Source organism: Aquila chrysaetos, chromosome 1, assembly GCF_900496995.4.
Source record: "Aquila chrysaetos chrysaetos chromosome 1, bAquChr1.4, whole genome shotgun sequence".
NCBI lineage: Eukaryota > Metazoa > Chordata > Aves > Accipitriformes > Accipitridae > Aquila > Aquila chrysaetos.
Window position 1 is genome coordinate 19,778,559 of NC_044004.1, and position 27,086 is coordinate 19,805,644.

At 41.5% G+C, this 27,086-nt stretch overlaps 1 protein-coding gene across 7 annotated transcripts in view; it reads right to left on the minus strand.

The window, feature by feature from the left end:
* The window catches only part of PPARGC1A (PPARG coactivator 1 alpha), a 377,144-nt gene that overhangs the window by 25,356 nt on the left and 324,702 nt on the right, over positions 1 to 27,086 (minus strand). For 6 of the 7 annotated variants that reach the window (XM_030021142.2, XM_030021150.1, XM_041125069.1 and 3 more), the window contains exons 3-7: positions 6,982 to 7,176; positions 5,897 to 6,019; positions 4,787 to 4,991; positions 648 to 693; positions 466 to 539 (exon numbers count right to left, since the gene is read on the minus strand). In XM_030021142.2, the coding sequence (XP_029877002.1) occupies positions 466 to 539; positions 648 to 693; positions 4,787 to 4,991; positions 5,897 to 6,019; positions 6,982 to 7,176 (643 nt within the window). Of the gene's footprint in view, positions 1 to 465; positions 540 to 647; positions 694 to 4,786; positions 4,992 to 5,896; positions 6,020 to 6,920; positions 7,177 to 27,086 lie in introns of those variants that run through there. The other variant, XM_030021175.1, reaches the window with a different exon arrangement.

Below are 27,086 nucleotides of genomic sequence, written 5' to 3' on the forward strand. Positions count from 1 at the left end.
GAACAGTTTGTCAGTGGTAGAGGAGAAAGCTGTTATTTGTGACATATTAATCTAGAATTGACAAAGCACTGAAACATGCAGTCACGTACAGCCCTAGACCGGCCTGGAGACAGACTGGATGACATAACTTTTCCGTCTGTAACATCTATTACACTGTGCTGTGGGGTTTGTCTTTGAAAGATGATGCTCAGCAGTACACAAATCTATGGGGAAATGGGGAAGTATAACAGATAAATGGTTTCATTCATATTTTCCCAGAAATTATGCTCTCTTGTGTAGGTTTGGAGCCATATTTTCAAACACATTCCTTCTCAGGTAACTGGATAAAAACTCAATGCTAAACTGCACTGAAGTTAATCTACTGGAGACCTCTGTGAGATCTTGGCGTACATGTGGTATATTAAAATGAACAAACACACACACGAGCCATGCTTAAAGGAAGAGCCAGCACTCCCCATTTCTCACCTGCAGTTCCAGAGAGTTCCACACTTAAGGTTTGTTCAATAGTCTTGTTCTCAAATGGGGAACCCTTGGGATCACTGGAAGACAGGGCACATTTATAAAAACAAGCTGAAATGGAGTTGCTGTAGCCAAAATCTATTGAACCCCCCTCCCTTTCATAAATGTTTGCACTTTTTAGTACTTACTTTGGTGACTCGGGCGTCAATGGAAGTGATAAACTTGTTGGTTTGGCTAAAGGGAAAAAGAAAACGATTATGGGATATTTAAACACATCATAATGTATACTAAAAAGATTTCTTTTTATTTTGGTGCTGGAATCCCATGTTAGTCAGTTAGGGCTGAGCTCTGATAGTTCAACAGCCATTTCAGTGTATCTTAGATAGATAAATAAGGAGGCTCATCCTGATACCTTATTACTGGTACCAAAAGGGCACCTAAATTTCCACAATGATTTACATCAATTACTGTACCTCTGAAATACAGTACACAACCCAAATGCCAAGAACCTTTCAGAAGAAGAGTGGTACATGTTAAAAATCAATGACGAACTCTACAGGATACACTTTGAAAATGTTATTTCTCTTAGAGTTAATTTAGACTACAGTTCACGTTTTATTTGGAAACAGGAGCAGCAGAATAACTACAAAGTAACAGAACGTTATGAATATTCAGTTAATTTTACTTCTACAATATACAATTTTATATATAGCACTGAGAATAGGTTGTTTCTGTAAGGCCAGAGTCCAACCAGTTATAGTCCAAATTTCTGCAAATTATCCTGCAAACTATGACAAGCCACGGACATAGTCACAGATGGTTAAAAATGGGGTTGAAGCTCTCAGCACTACAATCCCAACATACAAAAAACCAAAGCTCTAGCTATAAAAATACAAGTATTTGTAGCTTTTATTCATGCAAACTTGTATTTTCCCAAAGCAAGCCAAGAACTAGGATACTGTAATACAACTAAGATTCCTTTAATTGCCAGTAAAATATTTAAAAATTTTAAATAGTATTACTTGAAAATTTTACTTTTCAGAAGTTGGATTGATGTTTAAACGCAGAGAGCATTGTACCAAGAACAACAGCAGGGGATCTCTTCTGCAGATTAATTACTTAAGACAAAATGTTCCCCTTGAACACTCCTGCACTGCAGATCTTTTGTCCAGAGTGTCACTACTGCGTATTTTGTATTCATTCCAAGCTTGGAGCTCCCATCAACATTAAAGGATTTTATATGCAAATTGATTACTTTTATAAGCTCCAGAGCATTCTGAAGTAATATTACATTTTTTTAAAAATTAACTCAATTCTCAAGAGCTGCATATTGTTTCTCCTCCTCCCCATATGAAAGCTAGAAATGGAAGCTCAGGTGTTCACCTCAGGTTCACCTTCTTCAGAAGTCACCACCGGAGTGAGGAGATGCACCTCAAAAAGTTAGTTGTCTGATCCAGCACTGCAGATGATTTGTGCATAAAACCAGGTGCGGTAAGACTGAATGTAACCTGACACATCTTTGTGTGTATTTTATCTACAACTAGGGATACTAATGTTTGCCAGTGGCTACCTAGAGGTAAAACTGGCTTAAAAAAACCAGACCTTACAGTTAGGCTCTGGAATAAAGTTTTATACAAAGGCTTCCACTTTTTTTTAGAGGATAAAAAATCTCATACTCTTACCCAGTTTAGGCTTTCTAAGGAAGCTGAATGTGTAAGAGCTATTTAAGCCTCTAAAAGGTTTCATTCTAGCTCTCATTAGTCCCACAGAATAGTCCCACATCAGAATATATATATAAAATTCTGAAGCACTAAGGCACAGTGAAAATCTGCCAGAGATGGACACAGAACCAAGGTGTTATCTCACACTCGTACGTATTCATTTTAGGCAGGTATCACTGAGCTCTCCCACTGAGAAATTCACATACCAAAACACCTATCAGTTTTCTTATTGCTAGGCAAGGGCTTGACCAAACAGTATTCCTGCAAAGGATTTGTCCTCACATACAGCTATGGATAGTGTAAATATTTTACCAAGACACTATCATTTTCCATGGTGCCTGCTTATTAGAGTTGCAAGGTCTACTGTGGTATGTTTTTTTCTTATTAAAAAGGGTTCACATGAAGTTGCTTGTCCCTGTAAATTGAAAACATTCAGGTTCAAAAGAACTAAGTTTCCTCATGGGCAAATTTCAATGCAAAACCACAGATGATCTTTGGCATGAATAGGTTTGTGGACATTCCCGTGGGTTTGCAATATGTTTGCAACAGTAACCCTAAAGGAAAATACCATTTGACTTATCCTTTGTGAGCTTTCCTTAACTTTGAAAGAAAATATCAGACCCTGACTATTTTTTAAAACAGAAGGAGTCAATTTTCTTGTACTTTTGATTAAATGTATGAACAAATGACTGCAAGTCTGCAAACGTCAGTTAAATTTGCAAGGTTGATTCTGTATGAATTGACTGTCCAAGCTGAAAGCATTATATTCTTGTATTTGTATTATATGCAAATCCATTGATATTGAAGTCATATATTGGTGTATGAGGCAAATTTGATGAAAAAACACCATTTCGGAAGCCTGTAAATTAAACTGCAGGAATTAAAGAAGAGAGTAATTTCTCTCTGCCTGCAATTTCACCTGCATTACCACCAAAGTCACAGTGATCTGTTAAACACTGGTAAGTTAGCTATATGTCCCCTTGGACTTTCCTAACCTCTCCTTCCGCACTGTTTCCACAACCCAACGTGTCCTGCTTCTTTGCACTGAATCTATACAATTGCCTCAGCTGAGGAAAAAAATGCAGCTCTGATCTGAACAGGCAGATTTTATAATCTGTAATTATGTGTGTGTGCGCACACATCTATCTATGTGTATAACATATACGTGCATATAGCACATGTTGTACATGTTATACATGATATACCTTATCACATATCACTGTAACATCCAACAGTGTTAATAAAGCCCCCTGTAACTTCTGGTAGGTCTATGTTTTAGTACCATTGCAGTAAGAGACCCAGGTTTTACACGTACAGTTCAGTCTGGATTTTGCTGTGAAGCAGACTGCTGAAGCCATCCAGAAGGAGTGGCAGTTGGCATCCAAGAAGCTCTAGGGGCAGTTGGATTTCTTTCTTAGAAGAAACATTGTTCAGAGAATTTGAGACCATAATGGGGAAAAGTATACTTAGGATGTCAGAATGTACAGCTGCTAGAAGGGTATTTAGTGGCGGGAAGGGAAGATTATTTTTATTAAGTTTGCTTATACTTCCAAGTGAAGAGTGAAAAATTAGATTTGATGGGGGCTAATAATGCAGGGAGGGGGGAGGGGAAAAGAAGAAAAAAACATATACTGTTTACAATTGTTGCTTTAAAAATACCAGAACAACACATTTAGGGTCATATCCTGATCTCTGTTGCAGCCAGATAACTTCCATTGACTTTACTGGAGTCATCCAGGATTTGCATTGATGTGACTGATAGGCACCTGGCCTTCTAGATGCCAGGTCAATATAAATACATAGATGTATTTTAAAGTAACAGTAACTTTTTAAAAAGCTCCCTTTGTGCTCGTAAGCTTTTACAGTTTTCCTTTATCTTGGGAAAACAGGCAGGGGAAGAGGGGGAGAGAAAGCAAGAGAGGGGACTTTAAGTTCTTGCATCTCTGTCATAGAAGTATAGACCAGTTCTTTATGCATCAGGGGATACTAAAAGTCAACACAAGTGTTTAGTTTTGGCCATAAAGAATCTAAAAAGAGAGAGAAAGATCAAGATGGCAGCTAAACTTTCAACTATTTACAAAATAAAATTACAAACCGGCATTCCAGCTTTAACAGGAATGACACATTTATTGCTTTCTCTGTAGCAGTGAGAACACTATTTATTGTCTCTTAAGGACTATGTGGCAGGTTAACAATGCCTTCAGTTTTACGCTAGCAAAAAAGAAAGAAGCTCACTAGTGAACTGGCCTGCCCAGCTTGTTTAGGGGTATAATGATTTCTTAGTGGTATGGTACTCTGTGAATAAGTATCTCCAGCTAGCTTGGTATAGTAGCATGTGGTATTTGTTAAACATTTTTTTCCTGAGATTCTTTTTCTGAGGCTGGGAGCAATAGAGACAGGATTAAAATTGTTTAAGAGCTAAATCTAGCTAACTAATTCTAACTTCATTACACTGTTTTAAAATTCTCCCTACACAGAAGAGATGCTGGGTTTACAATACTAATCCAAAGCACAGAAGAGGTATCAAGGGTATTCACATCCACGGTATTTCAGCTTCCCTGCGTTAGTGCTGGTACCAAAGCTGTGTTCTGCAGTCCCACACCTACCTTGCAGATGATTTGTCTGAGACTGCAGATGGGGCTTCCTTTTGGAGGTGCATTTCTCTTTGCTGCTGTTCCTGTTCTCTGCTGGTTTGGTCTGAGGAGGGTCATCATTCGTAGTCAGATATTTGAGAAGTTCAGAGCAGGGACGTCTTTGAGGCTTTTGCTGTTGACAAATGCTCTTTGCTTTATTGCTCCATGAATTCTCAGTCTTAAAAACAGGGCATAATAAAATAAAATAAAATAAAAAAAAATAAAATTAGTGAGCTGAACCTTATCAGAATGGATATAGGTTTTCTGAAGAGATGAGATTTTCAATGAAGTGTTCAGTCTAAGTGTACTAGATCTATGAGCTGTGAATAATTGTTTGCAGAACAAGGAAAGAAAATTACATTTAAAATTCCTAAATGACATTTATGCAGCTTTTTATTTCATTTCTCCTACATTTCAATGTTCCTACTCAGCAACATGTAACTAACAAGACCCTACAGCGCCTTTACTGTGAACAAAAAAATAAGCTGGTTTAAACCTTAATTTGCTGCTGATTGCTTGAGCCCAGTATTCACAACTCTCTTAAGTACCCCTAAATGCTCCGTTTTCAGTTACAGTGAATGGCAAGACAAACATTGTTTAATACTGCCTGCTAACAGAATTATGTCAGAGCCCCCATTCTATCCAATTAATGGCTGATATACATCTTTTGCCAAGAATCCAGTGTCATTTTTCTTAGCTCAGACAGCTGGTAAAACGGCAGTTCCGCATCCTGGAGTCACTCATAAACAACACCAGCCCATCAGCAAATTTTATCGTACCCCCTACTACTCTGTGTATCAATAAAGTAGGCGAGAGTAACAGACGGTGGGACTACAACTGAACTCTGCCAAGAGAAAAAGCATAAATGAAATATTCAGAGCATAAAGGAGCTCAGGTGATTTTCTGAAACCCAGTCTATAATCTGTTCACTTTTTTTTTAAAGCAGCGGAAAGATTGTAGGCAGATTAATACAATACATATAGATCTACTGCTTGCCTGGTTGCTGAAAGCATAAAAGAACTTGTTACACTTTTTCTTTCCGTTTTTTTTCTTTTTTCCTTATTACGAAAATTAAGTTTGTACCTTAACAACCACAGGGCTTGTTCTGATCCTGTGATTAGTGTTTGCATGGTTTTGTGTGCTGAGACCACTGCATTCATTGTAATTTAGCTGAGTGTTGGCTGGAGCCAGCAAGAGCTTCTTAAGCTACAAACACATCAGGGAAAGGGAGGTGGAAGGAAAAGAGTAAAGTTATGCATCTTTATGGATTAAAATGACTTATATACATTTTTGCATAGTTACTTAAAGTTAGCTGTATCAATTTCAGCAAGCGAAGTACAATAGAACAGAAAGAAGGGCTTGATATTCCCCAGAGCAAACAGATTTCATTTTCTTCTGGCTTGGCGGCATATTTCTGCTCCCTTTACTGCAGTATACTGTGGGGCAAGCAGAAATGACATGGGTCTTGGATTTCTGAATCCATGGCAAAATGAAATTCTCGGTGATCTGTTTGGACAGAAGAGGCCTCTGATCTAAACAGAGATGTTAACTTTAACAGACTAATGGATACAGCATCAAGATGCAGGTATCTGGCTCTGCTTCTGCAGAAGCCAGTGATAAGGGGCTTTCAGCAGAAACAGAATCACATCTCAAACTGGTCTTACTGAGCAAAATGCATATAAGATTTCACCCACATCCTCACCCAAGGTTCGGTTTCACCCTGATTAGCACTAAGCTGGTGCTTACTGGTCAAATCAATGTTAAAGGCACAAAATTAGCCCCACATCCCACCAGACCCAATGGGCCTTTCTTTACAGATCACCAAAAGTGACATCTAAACATACATACAAAAAGAGCCCCGAGAAATGAAACATGAATTAAAACCCATTACCCTGACTTATTTGAACAGAATGATAAGCAAAAGTGTCAGCCATTAGCACAAGAATCTCAAAAACAATCTCTTCAACACACTTTTTAATAGATTGTCTGATTAGTCATCCTATGGCTATTTGGTGGGCTTTTTTCCCCACTTAATTTTCAGTTTTTTACTTGATTTTCCTTTCCAGTCTAAATGAAAAGTCCAGACCTTACTGTGACTACATCATACCCATGCAGCGGGTAGCCAGAGGCACATCCAATTCCTGTTAAACAGTAGGAAGGGTTCTTACTAGAGACGGCTCTTCTGCCTCCTGAGTTGGAGGGGTGCCGTCGGGCATTGGGGAAGGGCTAGCGGCATTTTCGTTGGTCACATCTCCATCTGTCAGTGCATCAAATGAAGGCAATCCATCCTCATCCACAGGGATGCTGTCCAGTGTTTCAGTGAGAACGGCTAGCAAGTTTGCCTCACTCTCTTCATCTATCTTCTGTGGGAGGGGACAAAACAAAAAGCGGAACCAGTTGAGAAGAGAAAAGGAACAAACCAATACCTCTCTATGTGAAAAAGCAGTCAAAACATAGTTAAACCAGCCCTTGAAACAGTAACCTGCAACAGAATCTCAAAAGATGTAATTAAGTGCAATAAAATGATCCATCTCTGCGTTCAAGAGAAATCTGTTTGCACTCGCAGTGAATTGCTCTAGTTTACTTTTCTTCCACAATTCTTTTTTTTTTCATCAGGTATTAACGATAAGTAATCACCCAGGGATTGTATTACAGGATGCGCCTAAGCTGCTGACACCTAATGATGGTGTCAGCCCTGGCTGTCTTTCTTTTTCTTTTCAACACTGAACAGCAGCTAATTGACCTGACAAAATTACAAGAATCAGAGAATACGACAGCTAATCAGAAGACCAAAATGAAATCACCAGTGAAATTTGGAAAACCTTGTTCACATATGCGGCCCGGTGTAAGCAAGAGTTTCCCTCTCATACTTCTGGAAATCCTTGCTTCAAACCCAAACGAACAACTTCTCATTCTTGAGCATTTTGGCATAAGACTAGCCATCAGGACTCATATAGTAAATGGCAGGCTCTTTGTGTTTCTTTATGAGAAATATTTTAGGCAGGTTGCCTTTGAAGTTGTCCTTTCGAGTTATGTTGTTTGAGTGCTCAATGAGACTATTGTATGCATTTATCTAATTCAGACTGCAATTACAAAAAGTAGATTAATTTCTAATCAGATGTGGCTGTAATGTTAATTTATATTAGATATCTTATTTCAGCAACAAGACTTCTTTTTGTCAAATTGAGTAAATTTAAATGCCTTCTGATTTTTAAATGAAATATAGTCCCTACTGTATATTAAGGTTCAGATTTTTTGGAGTACTGAGAGTTCTGAGGAATAGAATTGTGTAAAAATCATTATATTTACTTTTCAGAAAGACTGGAAATTGATCTTGACAGATCAATTATCTAGGATTCCTGGGCTGATCCTAGTGCTGTTAAAGAAAATGAAAAGCCTTTCACTAACTCTAGGGATATCAAATTGGGAGTTTTTCTACCAGCTTCAGAGCGGCTCATCATGCTCCAGGTTCACACTGTGAAGAGATTTCAGCTAAGTTCAAATCTCACAGTTTAGAAGTGAACTAGCAAAGAATACACCAGTAAGACAAACAAACAAAAAAGAAGTTAAAAAAGTCAACAAGAAAACATTGCCAGTTACACCTCAGAAGAAAAAAAAAATAAAATCAAGTGAATCTGAGTATCCCCTTAGCGTGACTTTTTTCAGTAATACTTTTATCTACCAGACTCTGAACTGAGGTGCTCATAAACCACACAAATAATTGCTCCTGCCAGGCTTCTCTGCCAAATCACACCTCACGGCTTCTTACAGAAAAACTCTGTCTTCGAGCTAGAAAGCTACGGCAGAGCACAGACTGTTCTGGTGCTTACAGCATCATCCCCAAGAAACAAAGAAACACTCAGGCAAAGCTAATGCTAAGGAGAAGCATTTACTTAAAAGGCCAAAAGGGGCTTGGCCACTGAGAAAAGGAGTCTAAGTTCCCGTATCTGGTGACTTCCACCATAAAAAGCAGACACATGCACAGTGCCATGATAATTCAGTGTGCAGAGGATGGAAATAAGCAGAGGGCAGCCACCTTGCGAATAAAACCATGCTGCAAGTCCAGCTTTTCACAGCCACTTTTTGAGAGGAAAGGAAGAAAATTACAGTATCACTTCTAGAAAAGTACAAAAAGGCATTACTGGGCAAAAAAAGTGCTTTACAGTGTAACAAAGCACTGACTTTTTTTCCAATGGCATTTCAAGGCCCTCACAGGTGGTGGGATGAACGGTGGCGAGAGCCCAGGGTGGCTGGGGGCGGGTCTGGCTGCCTGACCCCCTGCTCCACACCAGGAACTTCTCCAGCAAGTCTGGCTGGTGGGGTGCACCGCTGAGCCTTGCAGCTTATAAAGCTGACAACAAAGCTGGAAGTGTTACTATTTCTAATGGGGAATGCCTTCTTTAATAATAGCATGCCAGAAGAAACCCTGATATTTGCTGTTAGTTGCTCAGCTCTTGTGCTTTAAGCAGACATTCAAGTGCACTGACATTCAAGAACAGAAAGTTGAGTGGACACCGGTCCTCATCACAGCAATTTCAATTAGTTTTGTACAAGTTTCAACATTCAAACACCCCAGAGAAAGCAGAGGATGTGACAAAGAGGACTCTGTTAAACAATTAATGTCACTTTCCATTATTGCTTCAGTCCCAATTTACAGAGCAAATAAATCAAAGTCACCACAGATGAAGCACACTAGCTGGCTAACACATGTCTATTCACAAACGACATGGCAGCAGGAACACATTAGTCAAGAAAATGACATTGCTAGATAACCTTTTAAAGGTTTAACTATGCTATTGCTCCTAATTGTCCTAAATTACTGTTTATAAAGAAACACAATTATTAGGTACAGCAGAAATGGTGCTGAGGGGAGATGTGGAGGGAGAGATGGTCGGGTGCATCAATGTCTGAGCAATAATCACTGAAGCAGCAGCTTTCTGCTTTGCTATCGCAATGTGAGTCTTGGTGTTGACAGCACTGGGGAGAAGCAACGCCATGGCCAAATGCAGGCTCCTTCACGGTTTCAGCACTGTCACCGCAGAAGTTCACATTTCAGACTGGCATCCAACCTGCGCATCACACGGGCTCGGTGAATCAGGAGGAGCTGAGCACCTTCGATCGCCGCCGAGGTCAGAGGACGTGCGGTGTGCTCTCAGGAACTCACTCCACCGTGTCCCTAGCTTCCAAGCAGGGTCACACTGAAAGGGTTTCCTTCATCTAAAGGAGGAGATCCTAAGTATTTAGACCACCTAAATAACTACAGTGTGTAAGAAAACGGGGTGGAGGATAATCTCAAATGTAGAGCCATATGGCAAATACATGCAATTATTAAAAGCTTATGAAAACAATTCATAATGATTGAATCTTGCTAACTAATGGGTACTTTTAATACACAAGCAGTTACGCATCACTTCCCAGCCACACCACATGACCTTCTTAACATCCTTGGTTGTTAGTTTAACATAAAGATATTGGGGCCAGAGGTTTTTTGACCCCTGTAAATTTTTACCCAGCTGAAGGAGACAAGGAACCCAAGTATATCACTGAATGCACATGCTTCCACGTTTCTGACAGCAAAAATTTCTAGCGTATCCACAATGGCATTAGCTCTGAAAAGAAATAAGAGTTGGCATGGGTGTCACTGTGCATGGGCGAACACAACAGGGAAAGCCGGCTAGTACTGTAAACTGCTGGAACACCAACCAATCCTCAAAAATGAGTGGTCTAAGAGTCTAAAGACCATGAAAAGTTTCTAACTGTGCTCTTCTCTGCTTTTATATGTTTTGCTCTAATGCTTTAATATTTCTACAGCACTAAAAATAATTCTCTGTCTGAAAACACTTTATTAGTTGTGTAACAATCTCATTCTAATTGGGTTTCTGCCTTCAGTAAAATGTCTCCAGAGATATTCTCTCTTTGGCCAGTGAAAAGCTATATGAAATGAGTTGATAATTTACGCACACAAAGGTATTTAAATCCTCTACCCCTGATAATTCTTTCTCTTTTGCTTATTCTGCCTATTGATGGAGCTGGGTTCACCTCGTGGTTAGCATTTTATGTCTGTAATACCTGTTACTTGTTGGCAATCCCATTACAGCGGCCAAAGACTGAGCTGTAATGGAGACTCAGCCACCTTGTCTTTCACATGCATTGCTTTAGGGTGCATATATTGAGCAATGGTGTGATTTTTCCTTAGAATTTTCTTCCTTTAAAAAAATCATGCAAAATTTTAAACCCACCATCATTACCATCTCCAATCCCTTTTTGGAAACCTTGAAGCCAGTGTGCAGATGTCCTGACACAGGACTCTCCTGTAGCTCTCTTGCAGTCAGCACAGGTATGCTGATTCACTCCAGAAAAGGGTCAAGCCCATCATTTAGAAAATCTTTTCCAAATGTTAACAGTATCTCCAACACCTTGCCTCTGGTTGATTCCCCTCCGCCTTTCATTTGCGATTATTACATGCAGAGCTTTTGCTTACTGTATCTCAAGGAGTAAAATCAGCTAACGAATGATGATGCTTTAAAGTTTCTTTACTGATAATTTGAACAGTGGAGGGGCCTGTCATGATTCATACTGAAAGATCAGGGTCCAAACTGCAGTATTAATCCACAGCCCCGAGGAGCTGGGAGCAGTGGCAGCTTGCCACATCTTTGTAAAAAGCCCAGGAAACTTTGGGACAGATCCACAGCTGGTAGAAGCTGTCACTGCTCCAGCAGCCCAGCTCAGTAAGCAATTCAGAGCAGCCAGGTGTACACCTGAACTCACGAGGGATCACCATTTCAACATATCGACTCATTTCTCCTCAGTAGCCTAAGATCTATTCATAGCACAATTAACAAAGAAAATAAAAGATTTTCCTCCAGCTGAAAATATCCGAGTGATCTAAAAATACTAAATACATTATGGCACTACTTTCAAAAGCACAAAAATGACTTGTGAGCACATCTGGGACTTCCATCAGGATTTAATTCCTTAATGACACATTTTGGAATGAGAACGTCCTTAAGATTCACACCACTAGGAGAAATGAGGGGTACAGATTTGCCCCTTTTTTCATATAGGGATGCAGAGGCACTGAAAAGCTCACCAACACCACACCAGCCCTGAGCACCTCCTGTCAACAAACATGCAGGAGTAGGGAGAGATGTTATCTCAGCCCTGGCCCCACAAACCAAGCTTTGCCACCTGAGGATAAGGAGCTGTAGGCTGGGCAGAAACACAGGGAAGGTAGGAGGACGGAAGGGATTAGGATGCAGGCTGGTCTTCCTTGCTCCTGCCAGTGAAAAATGAGAGCTGAGGTCAGGGACGGTGAAAGGGAAGAATTACAGCCCAAGTTTTCCCTCTTCTGGAGCAGAAGGAGCTAACCTGCCATGGCACCGGCACAGACAGTGCTGTCATGGTGATTTTGCTGCCTTCTCAATGTGCTGTCCAAGGCAAGTGCCTCCTCCTCAACTTAGAGCTGGCTGTACCTGGCAGTATTTTCTCCCAGGGCCAAAGAGGAATCAGTGGTCCAGGTGGAGAACCACTTGTTCCACCCTACCTGCTTACAACCAGTCCCATGCCATTATATATTTCGAGAAGTATTTCAGCTTTTATTTTACTGTTAAACTGCTTTGCAAATCCTTAGGCATCCTGCACTGTCTTACAGTAAAAATCCACATGATGCATTTGCATTAGAATGTTTTTCCAAGGTCTGTTAGTCTGGTCCCCAAGAGACACTCCCATAATTGAAATGCTTAAGTCCAGAGCTATCAATTATCTTTAAAAACAAAATGGAGTCCCACTAGGAGAAAATTACAGCCGGGTTTCTTTATATGTAGTAGAAATGTGGGGATTAATTATCACCACCCCTGTGCAAATGCCTTTAGGGTATGGGAAGGAAACAAGAGATCTTCTCTTCTTGAAGGAGACAGCTATACTCACATGGACCTGTAGGCAGACCACTTGAATCCAGAGCTTGCCTTCTGATTTCGGCAGTCCCATTGCCCAACATATGGACCGCATATATACCTCTTCTGTAGGTCCAACCACATCCCTGTATTTACGTAAAAGCTTCACTCCGGCTGGGTTTCTGGAGACATTGTACAGACCCGAAGCAATATGCTCTGCCATCCCATTCTCCCCCAAAACAATGTTAAATAAATAGTGTAATTATACACAATGCAGGTACTGCAATGCTTAACTTCCAGAGCTAGGTCCCTGGAGTGGAATGAACTGCCAGCATCGCACCAAGGGACGTTATGGCACCGCAGGAAAGACCTGCTCAAGGTCCGCAGGCTGAAGGAGAAGGGAGCACCTGCAGCATCCACTTCCCCCTCCCCTTCTCCAGGGTATAACAACATAAAAGTAACAATATTTATTATTATTCATGTACTCAACATGGTATATATTTCTAGTCTCAAAAAGTTCTCATGTTTAATCTTGGTAACTGAACTCAGGTTACTTTCTCTCTGAAAGACAGACACACTCACCTGACATTGTAAAACTTCTGTCAAGTATCTGGGATTAAAGCATCACAATGCAAAACCATGGCACAGGCCATTTGCAAATAGGGTTTTCTAAGATCGTGCCCTTGATCACCCGAAGTAATGCTGCCATAGCTCCTGTGAGATGGACTATCTTTTCAGGTGAAAAATCTAACCTTTCTGCTCCAAGCTAAACATGTCAGTTTAAAAGAGCCTACTAAATATTCTTCTACCACAAAGTCACTTTTTTTATTGCTTCTGAGGAGTTGTTGCAGTTCAGAAGCTTCCATTACAGCCTGGCAATTAAGCTTCTAATAAACTGAAGAGCTACTAATTGACTTACTCATCTCACAAACCAAGGATCCAGCTAGCAACCTGTAACCCGGTTTACATCTTCTGACCAAAATTCATTCATGTTTTGCAAGCCATTCCAATTTCATTTGTGTAAACTGCATCCTTTCTCTCTATGATAGTAATCTTTGATTCTGGGGAAAAGACAAAACAAAAAATCATCTGAGACCAAGCTATCGTGCCGTTGACTGTGTTAAGGGGACCAATGATAAGATATTGCTGTGCTGGAATCAGTGCACTGGTGGTAGACCCAATATCAAAAATTTATGGTAATTGAAACCACAGAATCTTTGGAAATGCAGTCAATTTGACTCAGTATCAAAAGGTCACTCTATTCAATTTATACTTGATGCTGAGCACAATATTGAGAAAACACCTGAAAGCAAATCATCTTATCAGCAGTTTGGGCCTCAACATTTACTGACTACATGGGCTAATTTGCTGATTACTAAATAAATGCATTACCTATGTTTTGGACTGGGTTAACTCACCAGAGGGGCTTTTTAACTTGTACAGGACTTGACACTGTAAAAGCGCTACCAAACCTCTTACCAGGAACCACATGTTCATAATGCTGAGGCACGCTGTCCACATACTGTTGTGCTCTCTTGCCCAGCACCAGGGAAGACCACCTGGTCTTCACAGGTGGGAAACTGCAGCAGGAGAAGACCTGGCATGTCTTGTCCAGCCTGCGGTGGGCTAGGCTTGGGCAGGGCTCCACATCAAAGCACAAAACTCTACCTACGTCTCTGGTGGGGAAAAACAAGAGCAGGGAAAGGGCAGAAGTGCAAAGGGAACGAGGAGCCTGATGAAGAGCCACAGAAAAAAAAGCTGGGAGTTTTCCTTCGCTGTGCAAGACGGACAGAAAAGCAAAGGGGGAGGTGATGTTTGCTTGCTGCCAGCACTGGTGGGGAAGCAGGGGTGAGCAGAGGAGTAGGTGAGCTGCCGCTGGGCGGGGGGGACGCAGGACGGGCAGCCCAACCCGCACGAGTAGCTCCCTGCCCAGGTGCAAGAGGGTAGGCAGGCTGCCCTGCGAGCCCACCGCCCAGCACCTTCCCCCTGGAGCAGCACACGGCGCCTCTTACCCATCTCCCCTTCCCCTTTTACAGGCAATTGTTCATGCACGCAATAAGGTCCTGAGCAACAACCCAGACAGAGATTTTTAATTGTTATTATGCACCTAAAATATACAGGAGGGTAGAGTCACAGCTCCTGACCAAGGGTGCCAATCCAGACAAGCTCTAACAGGGAATGAGTACTGCAAAAAGAGGGAGGCGGGGGGAGGAAGAAGTTTGGGACTCTCCCTGTTGCAGAGCTTTCAGTGACGGTTTCAGCACTATTTCAGTCCAAATATTCAAATGCTGCTTGCTCAGATTTATTTATTTACTTGATTTATGGTACATGCCCACACTAATCTCTCTATGCACCGACATAAAATTTTTCAACATTCATATACCTTTGTTAGGTAGCATAGCGTGTTCTGGGAAAAAAAGAGCTACATATATTTTGCAGTGATTATTTCACACATGTAATTGATGTAAAACCTTCTTTTTCCTCTTGATACTGACAGAAATCTCCAAAAAATGCACTTGAGTGGTAGTATAGACCCTTCCTTTGCAAACTATGAAGCATAATCTTGTCACTTTTGTTCATTCTCTATTTCAGTGTTGCATTTGCTTTAGTTTTAATTATATTGGATGTGTCAGGATGTCTATCACAATCCCTACTTCTTTCTAGAGATTTATGACTGTACACAAATACAGATTTCAGGGTAAAAATATATACAATATAGCAGACAGGAGTTTACATGGAATTTTTTAATTTTGTTCAATTATGTGGACACTGTTTTTTGTGCTAACAGAACACACACTCAAAAATTCCTTTTTTAAACAGCAAAATAAGACACTTCTATCTGTTGCTTTTACTGTTAGAAAACTGGAATGTAATTTGACCAGGAAATTAGCATTTGTAAAGTATCAACTTCATTAAATGCATTTTATGATGTTTTAATTTTTCAGTGTGTTCAGCTTCATCAAACCTACCACCATGCCTGTTGAACAGGTACAACAAACACAAGTTGTGTCTCACAGGAAGAAAAACACCGTTTTTCCTTAGACCTGCAGCATGAATGGATCAGTACATCCTTAATACGTCTGGGCTTCCCATCAATTTTTATTGTGATCTAACTGGAAGGCTGCCATCTGGTCTGAGCTGGCTAAAAGAGTTTATTCAGACACAACACAAAAACTTGTTTACAAGGCTAAAGATGCATTTACTCTGTATGTTTTACCTATGCAGTTATACTCCTGTCTTTAAGCATCACAGCAATGGCTCCAACATCCTCCTGGTATGTACCAGCAGATGTGTTGAGTGACACACATACCATTTAGAGAGGTGGTTTAGCTAGATAAAATAAACAAAGACAGTAGACATTAGCCCTAAAAAACCTGAGGAAATCACCACAAAGAGGAAAAAAATGTATCTTTAGATATGTGCACTCTACTCTTACCAGGCTAAAAAAGTTTCAAAAAACCTCCCAAATATTCCCATATCTAAGGAGATGCTCAGCTGAGAGAACACCCCAGGTACCCATACTGTGAGCGCCCTAGGATGAAAGCAATAAAAGGCTCCTTTATAATGAAACACCAAGTGAGAATGCGGAGATGCCACAGTAAGGAAGGTGCTAACAGGTATAGGGTTTAACACAGCACAGATCACAGGTACATTTTGCCAGGCTTTTCAGTTTGCTTTTACAGTCCCATGAAAACAAAATGTAAGCTCGTCCCAGCAGGCAAATAAGACCTCACCTCAAAAAGCAGCGATTGAACAGTGCATCCTGGTAAACCCCTACAACCACAGAGGACACTCTTCAGGATGAGGAGATGTGTCTGAATTTTCCGCCAGTTAAGCATTTGGATTCATTTAGATGTCTCATAATATCCTTAACTATGTATTTCCTTGATTTGTCACTAGGTACTAAGACTTTAATGTTCTTTCAATGCAATTTTGTGTATGCGAATAGAATCGTAAACTAGAGATGGTGATGTTAAAACAGAAAACATTAAAAAAAAATAAAGATCACAGAAGAGTTATCTGTTGCAAAGCCTCCTCTAGAGCACATCCACTGTTGGCTTATTTCTAAGTTTCCTGGAACTCACTAGTCTTCACAGATAAAGTTGATAAAATGGGGTTGACACTAAAATGTAAAACTAATTTGCTAGTTTACACTAAGGCTACCTTGTTCATTTACCCGCAACCAGCCTAGCAGAGTTATGTAGCGCATGCATACTGTGGTGCACACTACAGTTCCCACTGCAGTTGCCTCTCTTCTATTTATTTCTTAGTCAAAACTGAATATATTGCTCATTCGCTGCTAGTCTTCTAAAAGTGCATGTTCCTGATCACCAGCCCTCCATCTGTACGATGTAAAACATCGTATTTTTCTTTGTGAGGGACTGATGTTAACCAGACTCTTTTTCATCAGAAATGGTGAAAATCAACCTGGGTATTTCTTTTTGTCCTCTTTAAAAATGACCCATAACAGGCAGTCAAGTCCCGCTGTACTTATCAATGCACTAAATATCATTATTAATTAGGCCATAGGTTCCTTTAGGCAGGGACTATCTTTTTGTTATGTGTTCACATAACCCCTTTCACAACGGTGTCCTGATTTACAATTGGGCTTTGAGATGCTGCCACAGCACCTATAATAAATAATTTGGGGTACTTCTGTTTAATCCTGTTAGTAACCAAATGAAAAAGAACTTGGGCCCAGATGTTCAGCTGCTGTAAATTAGGGCCTCTCCACAGGTTTTAATGGAGCTATGCAGATTTACACTAGCTAGGGACCTGGTCCTCTGTGCTTTGGTATGTTGATGCTGAAGCTGAGAGCAGCAGCTCCTGCATACTTTACCTGCACCAACCTGTTCCAGGACTAATGGCAGTCCAGCCAGAGGCCAGTAAGGAAGGGCTAATTCTTCCTCCTTATCAAGTGCGTTTTACAGCTGAGCACTACATTGCTATGACTAAGATGAGTTTAAAAGTGGCTTGGGTTCATCTTGCCTATAATGTGGTAGATGCAGTGCTCACATTCCCTACTGGAAATGCACTGATGTATCCTGCTCATGTCAAGTGCATCTTCAATTTAAAAGTTATCCCCACTGAGGTTAACAGAAGTTATAATTTGAGCCTACGTAGCTGCTAGATGCACAGCCAAAACCCCACGGGATATGCCTAACCCCAGGAATAATAAGTAAATTGCAGCTGTTTGCGTACTGAAGCAGAGGTGGGACCCTGCAGATCACCAGCTTCAACACAGCCTACGTTTTCCTGGCTCAGATGGCCTCCCTGTGTATTGAGATATTTCGCCCTGCTCTGTCAGCACCCAAAATGAGGGGGAAGAAAGAGGGGAAGGGAGCTGTGGACTGGAAACAGCCCAGGACAAAAGAGCCGCACTCCTGATCCAGTGTCCTGGGAGGGCAAAACCTGTTTAAGTGACACTCTGGGGGCAGAAGGCTGGAGCTACTACCATTAACCCAGGCAGCACGACCTCTGTTTCTACCTATTTCAGACAGAGTACAGGGTACTGTGCCCAAGCCTTGCTCAGCTGGCTGAGAGGAGTGGGTGGGACCACTCATGTTTAGGTAGCAATAAAATCCTGTTTTGTAAACGTATGTTAAGGATTACACACGCACCACCAGACAGAGAGGGGGGGGAAGGGGAAGGGGGAAGGGAGAAGAAAGTAAACACTATTGCACTTCATTCTCTACATTGGGGGGGCAACCATATAGTATTTCCAGTAAAGAAGAGCTATCTGTAAGTGAATAATATTGCAAAGTTTTATCCACCTGAAGCACCAAACCACCAGCACGCCATGAGCACCGCGATGCTTTACAGCTGCATATGGCCTTGCCCCCTGTTTCGACAGCAGAAGGTGCCCCAAACCTGAGTGCTGGCGGCACAGGGAGCGTAACGCCGACCCCAGCTTGACTCCCCTTGGATTAGAGCAGCACAAACCAAGCGTCACCCGGCAAAGTCAATGGAGTTAAACCAGGACAGATTAAGTGTAAGTGAGAAGCAAATCAGGCCCTTTATGTCTGCCCTTCCTTCCCTGAGAAAAACTAAATACATTCCTTTCTCCTCAGACGCATTGATAGCAATAGCCTAAACTGCCCCGATTGGGTTTCACCAGTGGCAATGCAGAAATGTTTATTCCCATTAGGCTGGGTCTATAAAATCCTCCTTTCATTCCTGTGCTTCTACGATTTCTAAACAGCAAAGCCTGACATTTTGGTCTCTGACAAACAACGCTTAATAGTGGGACGTTTGAAAAAAAAAATCTATATGAAGAAAGCTCTTAAGACAAGATAGGCTGAGCGTTTTCACCACAAATGGTTTGTTTTAGCTATCTCTCTGCCTCCTGTAAGACGGAAATCAGACAGCTTACTGGCTTAGCTTGTTAGGCCAGGTTAAAGGGATGCAATGCTGAAAGGCTCTTACAGAAGCTTACCCTTGGACTAAAAATAGCAGGCACTAGAGAATTATCTTAAATACTACCAAACTTGTTCTGCACTGTGAATGCAGATAACTGTAATATGTTTCCATTTTTGGTAGTTTTAGAGCTTTTTAAAGTTATGCTCGCTTTAGCTGACTATTTAATTAGTTTCTGATTCTATTTGCTACTTTTTCTCTCAGAGATATAGCCCGAGGGGTACTTTGCCTATGAATCCTTTGTATTTAGCAGCGTTGCTATTGTTAACATCTAATGAGCTATTGGATTTGCCAAACACTCCGTGTAGGTACAAACGTTTCTTTGAAATATAAATGTTTAACACATAGCAAATAGCAAATCAAAAGATACTCTAACGTGGTGTCCTCACTCTCTCATTGCGTGTCTCATCAAAAGAGAGTAAAAATAAAAATCTGCTTTATTACATTTAATTCTGAAATTCCAAAATGCCTATCTGAGTGAGACATTTTTAGCTCACTGCCTGGGACTTTAGAAGAAAACTAAATGATTTTTGGTACCGTGAGAGGACTTGCACATATGGGCAAGGCTCCATGGTCTGACACGGTTCCCTGCCAGCTGAACTGTGGAGCTATCAGTGTTTTCTTTGGGGTAAAACTGCAAGACTTTACAGTCTTTAATGAAGTCACCTCATCTTTAAAACATAAAAAATGAGCTGCTTTTTTTTTTTGGAGGCTACAAGCAGTTCTCTTTAAGTGGTCTTAAGCAGGATACCCGTTCATCTGCTCCTCACTGAAAACCATGACAAGACATCAAAACAAAGCAACTCCAAAGCAAAGCACAAATGTTCTCTGTCCTTACATACATTTTACTCATGCTATAGCCAGTCTGAAATATATCACCACAGAAATCAGCGTAACATCCCTGTTACTGTTGTTGCCTCAACTCTCTGCACTTCTGCAGGTAACACCGTTGTGGGTACTCGCTGTATGAGCTTAGATTGGGAACATCACAGGATTCAAGTGGCAACTGCCTCCATACACTGAGTCCTGCCCACTGCCTTCCACATGACATCCCAGGTACTACACCAGTCTTGGCACCTGGATGATTGCCGTAACAAGAGTACCAAATAGAAACTGATTCAGGCACCTATTTTACATGTTTTCCAGTATTTTTTCCTTCCTTGGTTTTACTGCAACTTTTTAGTATGAGTCACTTTCAACATAATTTAAAACCCCCACCTTGAGTAAGATCAACTTCTAGATACAAATGCTGGGCAAGGTCAAGCTAAAACCCAACCATGCAGCTGAACATAAGTTCCTTCCCTTATGGAGCAGGCATCACATTCAACTGCCATGGAGCTGGCAGAGCCTGTCCTCTCTGACACAATTTTTCTTTGACTCTCTTTTCAGAGTGAGAAATGTTTTCAATCTTAAATAGTGGTGGAATTCACAGATTCCCTCACCAGATATATACCCAGTGCCTTTATAAGCTCACGCATAGAGGCATAACCTAGCCACATGTCTTGCAACTGCCATTAAAACCCTCCATATGTCTTCATTTGTGAAGCAAGTTTTGTTTTTGAGTCAGGAGTTAAGTTCACAGCCTCTCTGTCAAATAAACAACATGTCTGCTGTCACCTGGCTGCTGAGCAAGCCCTGTCTTTGAAAATATGCACTCAGTGATTTTAGCCATCTATTTCTCAGCCTTTCCTTCCACAGTCATGCAGCAAAAATAATGCTCCATCCTCATTATGATGATTAACATTACTATCCACCTCCTGCAATTTAAGTTTCTCCTGGTTAAGCGTTACTCTAGCACTACCAAGACAACAGCCCTATTGCACTGAACGATCTCCAGTTACATCGTAAGGTAAAGTATCTGCAGAAAGTACTCACAGTTCAAACAGACAAGACCAAGAAAGGAGGATTATAATCCTTGCTTTATAGCAGGGGATTTGATGTGCAGAGATTAATCAACTTCTCCAGGCCGGACAGTGCCCATGAGCATGGTGGAGGGCAGGGCTCCAACCAGCAACACCAGCCTCCCCTTCCAAGCAGGGGACAACATTTCACGGACACCAACAGTGCACACAGTCCCTGTCCCAAAGCACTTGCAGCTGAGCTTCCAGTTGACAGAAGAGGACTGAAAAATGGTTGTCAAGAGCATTGGGGTCACAGCAACATAACTAAGGGGAGGCTCATTTTGTGCATTCATAGAATTTGGTGATTTTGCTGTTTTTTATATAGAAAAAGTCCCCATCCTATTTGCTCACTTATTACTGGCATTCCAGAATGGAGTTTTCCAGAGAAAGTTAACACAGAGACAGTAGTGAATGGCCGCAACAGAACAAGGCTGGTGTGTCAGATGTACGTCCATACCAGAAAGCCACAGGGTTCCTGTATGATGTAGTGGATCTTAGGGAGAACATCAGCTCGCTACAGCGAAAGAGACAAGTTTGGACCAGTGGGAAGCAACACGGTCGTGACTGAGTTCAAAAGTGAGGACGGAGACCATCTAGTTTAACACAAAAAGCTGGGCCAAACCCCCAAAACACAGGAGGAAGAGGCTATAATATAACAGCAATTCAGCAAGCGTCTTGGAAGAACAAAGGGTCCACAAAACATATTGTTTGAGTGAGGCCCTCTCCTTGCGTAACTTACTTTTCAAAGATAAAAACCAGAAAACATCCAAAGCTGGTTGGATAAGTCATTACCTGTACAGATAGTCACACAGACAGGTTTGCCCCAAGGAAAGATAAGCAGGAGAAAATGAACTGTGGGTTCAGCAGAGCTTCATCTCAAAGATTCCCAAATTACTTTCAGGCAAGTAGGAAAATATTTTGCTTTAGAATTTGGATGGTACTTAGAAACAAAATTATTCACAAAAGCAACCCCTGTTTGTCCCCATCAGGCTGCCGTGATGGCAGCTTTATTGCACATGAGCCCCAAGGAGCAGAGCCCATGGGAGGGGGTAGTGCACGGGGTGTCTGCAATGGCCGACCACCTGCCAGACAGAAAAAGAGAGAAAAAAAGCTGTTGTGTTGCTGCCCCCCATTCTTTTCTTTGCTAGTGAAGAGACTACACTTTCTGGCTATAGTAATAGCTCAAGATCAGGGATCTGCTGGTAGTGACTTTCTGAGCTGAAGTGACAGCCTGAGATGTGGCACTTGTTTGTGGACTTTTGTATGTAAGACTGTGTCATCTACAACAGCCTGCAAAGGTCATTACAAAGTCCATAGGAAGTCAGACAGCAGTGATGGAGGAAGAAAGTGTCTTTGACACAGGATCAAGGATAAAATTATTTCTCAAAGGCATTTGTGGGATATCAGGCAGAGTAAATTGGAATTAAGATGAGGAATCGTGCCATTAATGCCAGCAACAGATTAAGTCCTGATGATTTTCCTTGTATATAACGTGGGAGAAGACTGGCTAGATATTGTGTGTTTAGGTTAGAGATAAGATATAATCTAACCAAATCATGGAATGCAATTTGGGAAGATACTCAAGAGTTACAGAGTCTGAATTAGCAGGTTTATCTAATAACTGTAGGTATATATGTCCTGATGCAAAGCAATTACTGGATTCCAGAGGGGGAGAACATCAGGTGAAGTGGCCCTGATCCTTCATTAGTTGAGTAGCTTTCAGGACCAGAAAGGACACCTGCACATATTCAGAGGTACAAGTATTCAAGAAACAGGAGGCAGACATCTCTAGGAATTTTGGAGTGTACAAATTTGGCACCGGGAGATGCATTTTCTTTGGACAGAAACAATTCAGATGGATTCAAACATTTAAATAGCAGTCAGCAATATTTTGTAGGTTTTCATTCCAGGTCTGTGAGAATTTTAACTCCTTTGCTGTTGAAAACAAGCATGTTATTATGCCACACTTTTGGTCTGCCACCTTCCTCACACACACAGTTATTTTGCTAAGGCCTCTCCCATGAGAAAGGTTTGGCTTACCAGTTAGCAGTTTCAAAATTAAAAAAGATAACATTTTAGAACTGAACAGAGCACTTGCAATGAAAACTGAAGCCATGCAAAATTTGACCAATTTCTCATCCTAAAGCCTCTCATGAGAACCTCAGCTAACCTGTGCATGGTTCTTGCAGGAAATGCAGAAGTTTGCAATGAAATCTGCTTTTCTTTTTTGAGGTCATCCACACTCAATTCTTAGATCTGACTCTCTAGGGGCAACAGTGATGAGGACTAATGTGGACTATCTCCAGATTCCTGCAACTTTGATTTTCACAAAGATTTGAATTCTTTTTTTAATTGGGAATATACCAGTATAGTTAGGGAGGAATTCTAAAGAAATAACAGTACATGATGAGTCTTGATTGGAAGTGACTAGAGAATATAATGCAGTTCTGGACAATACATTTGAGGGAAGTCTTTATAAGAGCTCTTTTAAAGACTGATTTTGGGGAGGAATTGGGAAAACCTAGCTGCTCTGTTAAAAGGGATAGAAGGGCAATGAATTCTACTGTAGGATCTCTTCTTTTGCTGACTCAGTGAAGACACATTTGTCATTCAAAGACAAATTAGAAAAGGGCATGGATCGTGCTACATAGATGCTCAGTCTCAGTTATCAGCCAGGTACAGGCAGCTTCCAACACATCTACCTCCAAGTGCATCTGAAAAAAAGGCAATCTCTTCTGGTGGATGTGGACAGAACGTCTTTGTCAAAATTCCAGTTTGAGCAAATACTGCAAAGCGGTTTAGCACAGGGAGGATTCGTCCCTGCAGAAATTGACACAAATTCCTTTAGGACAGGGGCAGCCACCCCAACCACATAGCTGGGATTGCCAGCAGATAGAATTAGGAAAACTGGAAGATAACACTGTGGCCTAATGTAAACTCTTAAATCTGCTGTAAACAGAGCGGTAACATTGGCACACAATAAAACTGGTATCTGTCATTGCACTCCCAGATGCAGGTGTAGGGAAGGACAAGAGACATGAGTGGATCTTTGTTCATCCCTGTGAATTTGGGTTGGGGAAAAAGCAAGCTGACAGAAGCTGTGGCAAATAGCTAACGTTATAGCGATGGAGGGCAAGCTGGAGCGATCACCTAGGAGGGAATAATGGGAGATCAAGTGGAAGGGTCTAGTCTGAGGTTCCTGCTACGTGCATGGTGCAACTTGGAGTAACAGGCTTGAGAAGGCAGCATTCCTAGACTGACAGAAAAGCCCAGTACCCACAAAAGCTGTTTTCTAAAAAGTTTTTGACATGCCTGCTGAGCCAAGGCACGTTGCTAAGAACATATACACAGAATTTGCAAAAACATGGATAAGAAAATAGGAACTATTATAGACTGAAGTTTAGGGATAGGTCTTTTTCCTTCTTTAGCTTTGGATCTAAAAATCAAAGTTTCACAAGTCTAATCTTGTAGGAGATCCAGAAAGAGAACAACCACCGCCACGCAGCACAGGGCTGCCCCTAACAAGCCCTCTTGGGTCCAGACAGGGTCCACAGAGAGGCAGTTCAAGTGCATCTGGACTGTGTTCACAGAGTTGCAAGTGCCGGGAGCAGGGTGTAACGCGATGCTGGTGGTCCAGTGGAGAATCAGCCCTCCATGGCCTATTAGCTCTGACCATAGGGGACTTGAACTGACTCAGTGTGGAGACCCTGACATGATTCCTGTTCCCTCGTACTCTGGGGAAGCTCCCCAGGCAGTCACAGCAGAGCACAGATTCTTGGACATCATTTGGGTCTGTACAGGACACAGCCAAATAATCCTTCCCAACCCAGTTCTGAAAACACAATACAGAGATGACGACTAACTCTGCAGGAACTTGCTTGGTAACGTTATGGTCACCTCTAGCCAGAGCTCATAGCCTGGTAGGATCCCAACTGACTCTTCCAGATTAATTCCTGTGTCCCTCCATCACTTTCCCTGTGTTCCTGCAGGAGAGGTTTGCTCTCTCTCAGAACAGAGCCTAGGAGAAACATCAATATTGAGCGAAAGCTAATAAATCCACCCACAGCACCCATCAGCACTATGCAGAGGCATGCTTACAGCCTTGCAAGAGCTAGTCCTGATCTGGCTGTAACAACACTATATCAGAGCTAACAAGCCCTGTCTGACTAGTTAAAAAGGGAGCAGAGCATCTTCCAAATGACAGTACTGCTTAGCTTCCTAGTCTTTTGGGGGATTTTGTTTGTTTGTTTTTTTAATTATTTTTAAATTTAATTCTTCTTCTCAGGTCTGGAGATAAACAAGTCTCCATGTTTGGTAGTTCCAAATCATGTTGACACAACTGCAACTTCAAGCTAGCATCTCCTAGCTGTGTTGTAGGTTACCACTTTATTCCCTGGGCTGGGCAAGCTCAGCAGGCTGTAACTGTTTCCAGCTGGCTGGGAGGAAGAGGAGCCTGGTTAGACAGCAGTGCTCCCAGGCCTCTGAAGGAAGAATAACTTGAGTTTGTATCTTCACTCAAAAGCCCCAAGGACCAGCTCTTTTCTTCTTTCACTACCTTTGCTCCTTCCAAGGACTTCAAAGCACACACCATAAAACAAGGATGGGATGGTCACTAGTACGTACAAAGAGACTATTAGGCATTACCACGAGACAAGTAAATAAAGACGGTGTTTAGTAACTGGGGGGGAAAAAAAAAAATTGAGTATGGCCCGGCATCACAGCCAAGGAACCTGGCACGCCAGCTACTAAAAGGCCACATGGAAGTACTGCAATTAACCTTAATTCATGGGATGAGATTTTCAGGAGGGTTAGGTATCCAGTGACAATGTTTAAAAAGTAAATGCGCAAAGAAGTAATGTGCTGCCAGAACTGTAACAAAAAGATTGCATAAAAGTTATGCATTATGGATGATTTAGCAATATCATAGACAGCATGGGCTCCAGCAAAAAGAGTGAAATCATCCCTATCTTCCCATTTGTCGGCAGAATTTTAACAAGGGGCTCCTGGGAGCTCTTGGGGGCTCCTCCATGGCTCAACAGACAAATTAACTCATCAAAGGGAAGGCAGGGATGATTAACTAACAAGAGCCCCCTCCAGCCCATCACTGGCACATGGTTATTTCACCCAGATGGTGTTCACCTACCTGAAACTGGTAATGACAGTCTCAGATTGGATTTACAGAAAAACATAGATAATAAGGTGCTGCAAGAGTGACATGATAGGAGTTATTGGTCTGTGATGCTCTAGACTGTGCCAGAGGCAGCAGAGCTGTTTTGTAATGTTAGCCTCTGTTTTGTAACGTTATCCTCTCTGCCCAAGAGATTTCCTGCTGCAAATGGGAGACTTGGTCTCCAGAGAGGCATTTGACCTGACCCTTCCTATACGAGAGTGGGATCAACAGCAAAGAAAATGACAAGAGATGGCAACACTCCCATCACATACAAGCAGTAGCAGTCTGACACCCTTTCACTGGAAATGGATGAATGTCTCTGTAGCGTTAAGGACCATGCGATATTTTCTTATGCCTTAGAAGAAAAAAGCACAAGTTTTTCTGGCTTTTCTCCAGATGCAATTGAGGTGACAATTGGTAGTGTTTTGCCTGGTATCTTCATACTAGTGTGAAGAGTGCTTGTTGGGCTTTTAAGGACAGTCAATACAGGCAAGAAAATCCACACCAGTCCTGGTGGGGGGAAAAAAGTAAAGCAAACACAAAACCAGAAAAAGAATTTTAAAAATGCATAAGTTTCCCCCAGATAGGTAGAAATAAAAGCCTCTTGCTCCTTTTGTGCATGCCTGGAGGGTCAAATGCCTTACAGGGCACATCCAACCAGATGTCAATAAGCATGCACTTAGGCTTTTGTTTATTAAAATAATTGCACATGCATCGTTTTTTACCTGACAATTTTGAGATTTCACCAGTCTGACAACAAGCCTGTGAAAATGGACAAGCTAAGGACCTGTGTAAGCTAAGACTAGCCCAAGAGTTAGGTTTCCTTATATGAAAATTTGACATGAAAACCGAGGCCAGACTGAGAACACTTTTCATAGCCACCCATCTTCCTC